General features: G+C 40.3%; 1 protein-coding gene across 3 annotated transcripts in view; it reads left to right on the plus strand.

Moving 5' to 3' along the window:
- BLNK (B cell linker) overlaps positions 1–10889 on the plus strand; it is a 160117-nt gene that overhangs the window by 128265 nt on the left and 20963 nt on the right. For all 3 annotated transcript variants that reach the window (XM_026651156.1, XM_026651155.1, XM_026651158.1), the window contains 8 exons: positions 233–273; positions 1734–1890; positions 3563–3714; positions 4248–4326; positions 6658–6747; positions 9650–9675; positions 10307–10332; positions 10633–10731. In XM_026651156.1, coding sequence (XP_026506941.1) covers positions 233–273; positions 1734–1890; positions 3563–3714; positions 4248–4326; positions 6658–6747; positions 9650–9675; positions 10307–10332; positions 10633–10731 — 670 coding nt within the window. The remainder of the gene's footprint in view (positions 1–232; positions 274–1733; positions 1891–3562; positions 3715–4247; positions 4327–6657; positions 6748–9649; positions 9676–10306; positions 10333–10632; positions 10732–10889) is intronic.

A 10889-nucleotide genomic window follows, 5' to 3' on the forward strand; every position in this document is an offset into this window, starting at 1 on the left:
AAGCAACAGAAGCAGAATTCTCATTACCAACACTATTCAGCCAAAAACAAGTGTGTTTGGCACAAACTTTCAGGAATTGTGTGTGTGTGTGTGTGTGTGTGTGTGTGTGTGTGTGAGAGAGAGAGAGAGAGAGAGAGAGAGAGGAATGCAATAGAGCCATTCAATTAGTGGCTAAGATGAATGTTTGTGATCACTATTCCATTCCCTTAAATAACTCAAATGTTTGGTTTAGAACATGCAGAGGATGAAGATGAACAATGGTCTGATGATTTTGTAAGTATATTTTCCTGAGTAAAGCAGTTACTCTTTCAATTAGGACTACACATGAGATAATCAAAGTTTAGTTCTGAATCAGATACTTTCAGTCAAATCTACATTTCCACTATTAAAATCCTACTATATTCACGAGGTTGAAAATTTTCAAAAGTATCCACTGATTTAGGTGCCTCGATTTTTGGGTACCCAGCTTAGAAATACCTGGGCCCAACACTGGCCTATTCTTATTTAGAAGATTTACAGATAGTTTTAGATTTCACTTATTCATCAGTGTTGTCAAATTTGTGCTTAGTGACTTATTCTTGGCATCACTTATTTAGACAGTGGTAGCACCCACAACGTGTTAGGCATTTTCCAAACACTAGAAAAAACACAGGGTGAAATCTTGCCCCATTGAAGACAATGGCAAAAGTCCCATTGATTTCAGTAAGTCCAGGATTTCACCTACAGTTCCTGCCCCCAGAGACCATACAATCTATATAAATTCACTGTCCTCTGTTATAAGATTTGGTCTCCATTTTCTGACATTTCAAATATATTTAATGTTTATCCATTTTCCTTTATTCCATGCTACTTGAGGTGGACCCTCTACAGAATCCCTGGTCTAAACACCCCTAAATTTGCCTAAATTTGAGGAAAGTTCAGATCCAAACTTTGTAGCTCAGGACAATCTCTAATTGTTTTATGTTTGAGATGCCCAGATTTTCCTTGCATAAAGCGTGTGAAGATTATTCATTAGCCCATAGAAAACTAGCTAATTCCCAGGTAGTTGTCACCTGGTGAATGGCTATCTTCTTGGGCTTTAGTGGCGAAGCCCCATCAGGTAGGGTAGAGGATGGTAAGGTCTCCTCAGGACTTTAGAGTGAAGCAAATCATGACCCATCCTGCCACAGGGTGAAGAACACTCTTTATTCTACAACTTGCTTCTCTAAAGCCAGCTGTTTCCTCCTGGTGCTAGTTCCTGACCTCTCCCTTAAGACCAGAAACCAGAAAGGGGAGATAGAGGTCACATCAGCAGCTGAGGTTGAGAGTGGGAAGGAACTGGTTCCCATGATAGTGGACTGGTGGAGAAGCATAAGGCTGTTGACTCACAGATGTGGGGGAATGCACTCCCAGCTTAGCAGAGGGCCTCTGGTGATGGAAGTGAGAAGGCAGAAATAGGAAGTGAGAGGTCTGTGGTGTTCCAGTGGTGATGAGAGGAAGGCATAGGGGTACTGAAAATCAGGGTGTTAGCACTTTGTTAAATCCTTTCTCTCCAGAGCAAAAATATTTTAAATATGTTTTATGATGAAATAGAGTAACGCTAATGAAGTTGACCATGTTCATAACTGTCATGACAAGCAAGTGTTTTTGTAGGTTAGCAAATAACGCAACTGGTGGGATGTTTGAGTATTACTTCCACGAATGAACCCACAAATGTTTTACAAAGTAAGAAATGGGAAGCTGTGTGTTTCTAGGACAGCGATTATGAAAATCCAGATGCCCACTCTGATTCAGAGATGTATGTGGTCCCGAGTGAAGAGAACTGTGATGACAGTTATGAGCCCCCTCCAACTGAGCAAGAGAAAAAGAAGATTCCCTCATCATTTTCATTTTCAAGGGGAGAATATGCAGGTACCTATGAAATCTTTGGTTACGCAAGCCTGTCAGTCCCTCAGCTATTTATACCAGTGGCACCATTAACAAATTGAAAAACAAGAAAAGAATTTCAGATGGTGTCAATGTGGTGTAAAGCCCGTCCTTTTCTCAGGAGTTAGCCTCAAAAGGAGGAGGGGCTGTTTGTTCCCAACCCCAATTATCAGGATGCCTACTGGAAGGATTCATGGATTTGCTGGCAGGTGAGACACCCCCTCAGCATAGCCGCTGTCTTCCAAGTTTTTGTTAGTATATTTTGTAGAAGGCCTACAGGCTTTGTGATGAGCAGTTATAAACCGAGTAATAAAACAATATGCATGGGAACATGGGGGAGAAATTTCACTGAGCACGCCCCAGAAATCACCCAGTTAGCCTAATCTGGGGATTGGTTCTTCCCTAGCTGATTTAAGGTCAACCAGGAAGGACAAAACATTAAAGGACCCCTGTTTTCTATCTTGTTTATACCCTAACTTGTTAGCCAAGCAAGTGCAAAACAGGGGCCATAACAGCATAGGCTCCGACTTCCCCTCTTTCCCCTGGGTGCTCGACCTTCCCTCTGCCCCAGCCCCAACCCCACTCCACTCCTTCCATGAGGCCCTGCCCCCATTCCAACCCCTTTCCCAAAGTCCCCGCCCCAACTCCACCCCGTCCCTGCCCCTATTCCAACTCTTTCCCCAAATCCCTGCCCCGGCCCTGCCTCCTCCCCGAACGTGCCACGTTCCCGCTCCTCCCCCCACTTCCCAGAACATGCTAACGCTGCCAAACAGCTGTTTGGCAGCGGCGGCCAGGCAGGAAGCGCTGGGAGATAGGCGGAGGATGGGGGACATGGTGCACTTAGGGGGAGGAGGAGGTAGGGCAGGGGAGGAGGGGAGCTTGGCTGCCAGTGGGTGCAGAGCACCCACTAATTTTTCCCCATGAGTGCTGCAGCCCCAGAGCACCCACAGAGTCAGCGCCTCTGCATAACAGTCCCAAAGATCTAAGCCTATACTGCCCTTAGCAATTGGGAGTAGGAAGCATGTAGCCTTAAAAACAGAACTGGAAGGAGATGACTCTGCTTACATTGCTCCAACAAACAGACCCTTCTCTTCCCTTCAACATTATATTCTGAGCTAAATACTGTTCCCATTGAAGTCAATGGAAGTTTTTATATTGACTTCAGATGGACCAAGATTTGGGACATTGGGAAAAGGAATATCAACATAACCATCCCCTCACTGCACACCTCTTCCCCCATCTCTTTCAGTTTCATTATATGAGGCTCGGGTACTGGATATATATAAGGCACTCAACTACTACAGTGCCAGACAAGTGGCTGGATAAGTAATAAACACATTATTTGCACACTTCAAATAATGAGGAATTGTATTACCCAGTTCCTTGTAGGTATTTTGGTGGTACCCCAGAGAAGCTGGCCATATCATCTATTTCAGTCTCACCCACCTTGCTGCATGGGAACTTATATGCTACAGTACTTAAGGACTATAGAACATAATAGATTCTCATCACTTCCAGTCACAGAACATTCTATATGACTTATACTATAGGCATAGTAAAGATGCTCAGTTTGCATAGATATTAAAACAACTGTTTGCAGTTGCAGTTGCAGTGAGTAATTATGTACTAAACTTCTCATTTCCCCCCTCATTTAAAGACAATCGCACTACCCACCAGGAGCCACTGCCAAGCAGGCCAAGTCAGTCTTTAATTAAACCCAAGAAACTATCTAAACCATCTCTGCCATCATCATCTGCCGCTCTGAAACCAAAAGTGCCACCCAAGACCAAAGAGTTCCATGAGGATGAGGTAATGTTCACAGATACGTAAGTCTTTACCATACAGATGAATTATGGCCCCATAAGTATCATGAACTATATGCTGCACTTGTTTAATATGCTAGTCTTTCACATCTGACTGCTGTGGTTCAAATCATTACGTAGGTCATAAAAATAAATGCATAGTCTCACACTAGTTTCTAGTGGACATTTACCCACATCGTAAATCTGTGGAGCCATTCAGCCCACTTAGCATTCTCTGTTCACCAGAGACAGATTGCTGACAGGTGTGGAAGGAACAGAAATATTGAACACCAGGGCAGGGCTACAGAGTACTGAGACAGTAAGTGATCGATCAGTTGTGCCACAATTGGAGCTGTTTGGTGAAGGGGGAAAGTCCATGGAAAAGCCCAGCCTTATCCAGCCACAGAGGGAGTTTAGATGCCTGAGACAACCATTGGCGTTAGTGCATCTTGTCCATCCCTGCCAAGACAGGCTTGTGCCATGTGGTGTATTTGACATAATGCATGCTTAGCTTGTAGCTTTTCTCTGCATTTTTCTCAGGATGATTATATCGTGCCTGTAGATGATGAAGATAACTACATTGAACCTACGGAAGGCAGTACTTCACAATCTACAAAACGTGAGTTTTAATTTTTTAAGCACATGATAATTTTACTCTAGGGTAAACACAGTGCCACTGGATGTCTGTTGCTAGGGTTCGTAGTAGGGCTGTCAAGCTATTAAAAAAATTAATTGTGATTAATCGCACTGTTAATAATAGAATACCATTTATTTAAATGTTTTTAGATGTTTTCCACATTTTCAAATCTATTGATTTCAATTACAACACAGAATACAAAGTGTACAATGCTCACTTTATATTTATTTTTTATTACAAATGTTTACACTGTAAAAAAGAAACAGAAGAAATGGTATTTTTCAATTCCCCCATTACAAGTACTGTAGTGCAATCTCTATCATGAACATTGAATTTACAAATGTAGAATTATGTACAAAAAATAACTCCACTCAAAAACAAAAAAATTTAAAACTTTAGAGCCTACAAGTCCACTCAGTCCTATTTCTTGTTCAGACAATTGCTAAGACATACGAGTTTGTTTACATTTGCAGGAGATAACGCTGCCCACTTCTTGTTTACAATGTCACCTGAAAGTGAGAACAGACGTTTGCATGGCACAGTTGTAGCTGGCAGCACAACATATTTACGTGCCAGATGCGCTAAAGATTCATATGTCCCTTCATGCTTTAACCACCATTCCAGAGGACGTGTCCCTGCTGATGACGGGTTCTGCTTGATAATGATCCAAAGCAGTGAGGACCATCACATGATCATTTTCATCATCTGAGTCAGATGCCACCAGCAGAAGGTTTTTTTTTTTTTTTTTTGGGTGGTTCAGGTTCTGTAGTTTCCACATCACAGTGTTGCTCTTTTAAGACTTCTGAAAGGAAGCTCCACACCTCATCCCTCTCAGATTTTGGAAGGCACTTCAGATTCTTAACCCTTGGGTTGAGTGCTGTAGCTATCTTTAGAAATTTCACATTGGTACCTTCTTTGAATTTTGTGAAATCTACAGTGAAAGTGTTCTTAAAATGAACAACGTGCTGGGTCATCATCCGAGACTGCTATAACATGAATTATATGGCAGAAGGCGGGTAAAACAGAGCAGGAGACATACAATTCTGCCTCGAGGAGTTCAGTCACAAATGTAATTAATGCGTTATTTTTTTAACGAGTGTCATCAGCATGGAATCATGTTCTCTGGAATGGTGGCCAAAGCATGAAGAAGTATATGTATGTTTAGCATATCTGGCACGTAAATATCTTGCAATGCTGGCTACAAAAATGCCATGTGAATGCCTGTTCTCACTTTTAATTAAGAAGCGGGCAGCATTATTTCCCATAAATGTAAACAAACTTGTTTCTCTTAGCAATTAGCTGAACAAGAAGTAGGACTGAGTGGACTTGTAGGCTCTAAAGTTTTACATTTTTTTGTTTTTGAGTGCAGTTATGCAACAAAATAAATCTACATTTGTAAGTTGTACTTTCATAATAAAGAGATTGCACTACAGTACTTGTATGAGGTGAATTGAAAAATACTATTTCTTTTGTTTATCATTTTTACAGTGCAAATATTTGTAATAAAAAATAATAATATAAAGTGATCACTGTATGCTTTGTATTCTGTGTTGTAATTGAAATTGATATATTTGAAAATTTAGAAAAACATCCAAAAATATTTAATACATTTCAATTGGTATTCTCTTAACAGTGCGATTAAAACTGTGATTAATCACGATTAATTTTTTTTAATTACGATTAATTTTTTTAAATTAATTGCATGAATTAACTGTGATTAATCAACAGCCCTAGTTCATAAAGAAGAGGGGAAAGTTCTAAAGAGACTGCAATCAAGTGAGGGGCAGTGTGGGTCCCGTAGATAGGAGAGTCCCAGGGCAAAAGTTAGGGTTGTCTTTCCCAACTGCCATGTTTGGCTCCTACCTCTCTTTTCATGACCTTTCACAGTCCTACACTCCTACAACTGAGAATCCTGGCTTGGTTTGCCATGCCTCTCCTCTCATCCAAGAGTACTGCTTCATTAAAATTCTCCACATGCTAGGGTGTCCAGGCAGATTTTTAACAAAGAGATGTGGGGCTTCATTTTTTACTTCAGTTGCACCTGGGGTTTACTTAGCTGGGAATTAAACTTACAGTGCTAAAGTGAAAAGTCAATTGAACAGTATAACTCTGCACTTTCACGTGGTTGACAATCTTGGATATTTATGGCAAGGTGGAAGCACTGAGAATAAGGTTACTCACATGAGTCAGAGGCTCTTTTTCTGCCACAAATGAATTTCTCAAGGTCTCTTGACTAGCCCTCAGACCTTCTTTGTATTTGTTCTCATTTAATAGAGGAGACATTGGTATGTTTGTCTCTTTTTTTGTTTTAAGCTCCTATAAACAGATCTACCAAGCCAACAAAGCCAGTTCTTCCTAGTTCTGCCAAGTCCTCTCCTGCTCCTGCGTCTCCTTTCGTGCAAGGTATGCAAAGTTTATATTGGTGTAAGAGGATCATCTTGCAGACACTCTGTTTTGACAAAGGGGTTTGGAAATGCAATAGTATGATTTCTGGATGGAAAAGGTATTAATATGTTGCACATAATTAGGGATGGCTGAACCAGCTCAGACCTTTGCTCATCCCTGGAAACAGCCAACTATTTGCCATTTATTTCCTCCAATGGCACTTGGTTGGGGGGGCAGGTGGATAATCTTGCTCCCTATCTATAAAAGTAGGAAGTCTGAAAGCCGGCTACTCCCTCCAGTGGCAGGTATTCTTCGGAGTGTGGCCCATGCACCGCAGGTTCATCCTCATGCCTCACTTTCATCTTCAGCGAACAGATAGGCTGTGTCTACACTGCCACTTTCAGCGCTAAAACTTTAGTCATTGAGGGGTGTGAAAAAACACCCCCCCTGAGCGACAAAAGTTTTAGCACCGAAAAGCACCAGTATAGACAGCCATGCTCCCGGCGATAAAGCTACCACCGGTCATTCGGGGTGGTTATTTTTTAATTGCCGGGAGAGCTCTTCCCCGACGATAAAGCATGACTACACTGCCCACGTCACAACGCTGCCCTGGCCGTGCTGTAACATGGGCAGTGTAGACATACCCATAGATAGTATTCTGCTTAGCTGGAATGAGAGCCAGCAATCCTTCCTAACTGGGTATTCCCACTGATCTTGTTGCTTGGTAATTTAAAAGGAAATTCTGGAGCATTCAAGATCCTTCCCTACATTCCCACAAGCACCACCCATCGATATGCTCGGAGGTTTTCCAATACTAGGGGGCATTCTGGTGCATAAATTCCAGAGTGTTTGCATGGTTGGTTTTTTTGTTTGTTTTTAAGTTTAAAGCAAGGAGATCAACTCATCCCAATGTAGGGCTTGCTGGGCCATGTTGCTCCAGAGCTGTTGAAGAGGTTGCCCAACAACCCACTTGATGGTGAGTTAGCACAACACTTGATCAGGAGGAGAATGCTGAATAGGACTTGATGATGAAAAGGAAGGAGACCTATCACAAGGGATAATGAGCACATGTAGGGAGAAACAGCTCTTTTGACAGCAAGGTAATTATGTAGTGAGGATAGGTCACAAAGCTGGCAAGGGACTTGAAGAACTTCAGGTTACTTGTATAAACACACACACACACACTCTCACACTCTCTCTCTCTCTCTCTCCCTCTCCGTCTCCCCTGCTGCCTCCCTCTCTCTCCACACTGAACCTGACAATTCTGACCTAAACCTCTTGTGACTGTCTCATTGCTACAAATAAAAGTACTATTCTATAAACGTTTTTCTGTATTCTCCAAGTCCTATTAAAAACCTAGCATTAGCCCAAAGCAATTTACTGGGTGTTTTATTTCAAAGATCCATCTGCTCATCTCTTCTATTGCAAGATATTAAGTTACATTTGATGTGTTCAAAACATAAACCTATCACACATGTCTGTAAAATAAAAGCAAGTTCCCCTTCAAGTATTTCTAGTTTATAACAGCCATTTTGCCTATATTGTGTTTGAAATAGATCCCTGCACTATAAATCTGTTTTAAGAATGAATAAAACTGTAATAAGCTATTTGTCTTGAATTCATTTCTGCTTTTTATTATTTTGCTTTAGTAAAAGTCAGACTCCAAATGGATCAACATAAGCTAAAAACACTTACCGGAACCAATAGATCATTGATCAATTATCTCATTTCAGCATAGGATACCAAGATGAGTTTTTAAAATACTGAATCAAGACTCAATCTTACTGAGATTATGTGGATTCTGATCGCTTTGTATATGCTTCTCTTGTTGTCATGTACTGTAAAAAGAAGTTTATTTGGAAAGAGAAAATAAAGGCAAAAAGCAAATAAAAGGGTGGGATATTTTCTTCTGTAATTGCAAACATGTGTTTAATCCTCTTTAGCTGAGTAGTGCCAATTCTATGCTGTATTGCTTTCTATTCATGGCATTAATTGCCCAGAATGTAACCTTTACAAACTAGTTACACAATTCTTACCAAGCATTACGCATGTTCATTTTCATTAGGAATTTGTTTAACTTCCAAGCCATAGTTACAAAAGTTCTCTGTGATTTGCAGTTTTATCACATAACTTTTCAGACATCTTTAAACACCTTTTTCAGTGTTGTGATCACAGTTTCTAAGCAACAATTTTCTTGATGGATTTTAAACAGATAAAACAGCTCCCTCTAGTGGGTACTAGAGCACTTGCCAGATTACAGTTCTTACTTTGCTAAAGTTAAAATATAATACAGCCTAGTGTCACTACACTCTGTGAAGCTGGATTTAGATTATGGCACTAATTATTTTAATGTTTGTTTTTTAATATTCATGATTTACAATCTGTTGGAATTTTTGTGAGCAAGGAAAAACCCTGCAGTAGTGAGCAGGAGCTCAGGGCTAACAGTGTGGTGATACAAAGGACTCAGACCAGTGGATTCTCACTGAAAGTTCAGGGTTTACGATTCATTAGGTCCCTTCTTCACCAAGGTTAGAGGAAGGTTCAAAGGTCATCCAAATGTGATAACGTTAAAAACTGTTCCTAGTTCAGGCTCTTTTCTTGCCTTTTGCACTAAGAATGGTACAAAAATAAAGGTTATTTGGGTGCAATGTAATTCCTGTATTGTTGACTGTGAATATGGATTTTTGTACTTTTCATCATGTTTACAGTTAAAAAGGAGTAAGGCACAGTTTATTATGAATAAGACAAGAAGAATCAGTCCCTAAGTGAGAACAATCACATCTCCTAAAATTACCTTTTCCCCAGAAGAATCTTATTTTCTCTTTAAAAGCAGAACTTTGATGTAAATTCCAGACTGTATTTCTGTCAAAAGAGACCTGTGATCCTCTTTTGTAACTACAGAATATTCTTTTTCCTTCAGACGTCTATGAGGTTCCCGAAGAAGAGGTAAGCCTTTACCTACATTTTATGGGTCATACTTCCTGCACTATACATGCATGCTGCAACTTGAAAGCACTGTATCCTGTGGTGCAAAATCATTCAGAATAAATGTGAGAGTAAACCATTGTATCAACTCTTTAATATAGAGGAAATTGGAACAAACCTTTGCCACTGAGAATGGTGCCCCATACCCCTGGTAACTTCATAAATCCATCTCCCTCCACCAAATGACAGTGAAAACTTGTTCTACCTACTACAAGCTGTTAGGTAGGGTAAGGCTTCCAGCTCTGCTTAATGTGATCCAGCCTTAGAAGCACAGGCCTACGGGAGCATTTTCTAGAAGTGATGCCCCAGCAAAGGAAATATGAACTGTTTTGACATAATAATTTCCTTCCCTCCTCCCAGTACTGACATGACACATAACTTAGTAGCATGCTTGGGGCTACACTGATATAGCAGTGGTCGTTTTCTGGCTACCCCATCTTTACGCATATTCCCAATAGGCAGTGTTTTGCTGGAGATACATGCTCCAATAAATAAGATATCACAAAGGCAACTTAAAATCCTATATTAGCACAAATGCATTTTATTAAATACAGATATGACCAAGTTATTAACAGTGCATTTTCTCTTAAAGGAAAAACCATCACCACCAACAAGCAGGTAATGCATTACCATGAAATTCTGTACATTATTAAAAGTTTCTTAGACCTTGTCAAGAAATATACTTTGATAACATGTGAGCATTGTCTAAATATCTATATATTTAATACCTATGTATCTCCATAGAAGAGGTACCAAATTAATCAAATATTGTAATATTTCTTGATAAACTTTGAGAATGAGAACACACAATACATGTACTCAAATACATTGTGTTGTCTAGGATTACAGAGACTTTTGCATTTTTAATTCAGTATTTTTTGTATAATGTTTCTAACTTCACTTGTGTTGTCTTATTAGGAACACTAAACCTCTTCCTCCCAAGCCTGTTCAGAGTACAGGAGGACGTTCCCACATGCTCAGCTCAGCCAAAGAATCCTCTAAACCAGACACTTCCAGGTTAGTTAAAAGCAGTTTACGTCTCCTCATGCGTTGAGCAAACACTGGAGGAAGCAGATTCTTCACCTCACCTCAGAGTGCCTAGCTATTGCATGGCCTTCAGACAATGAATGATTACACTGCTCTACAGCCAAAATGCTTCTGAAATAAATGTAGTC

Source organism: Terrapene carolina, unplaced genomic scaffold (assembly GCF_002925995.2).
Source record: "Terrapene carolina triunguis isolate 2854851 unplaced genomic scaffold, T_m_triunguis-2.0 Scaffold95, whole genome shotgun sequence".
Lineage (NCBI taxonomy): Eukaryota > Metazoa > Chordata > Testudines > Emydidae > Terrapene > Terrapene triunguis.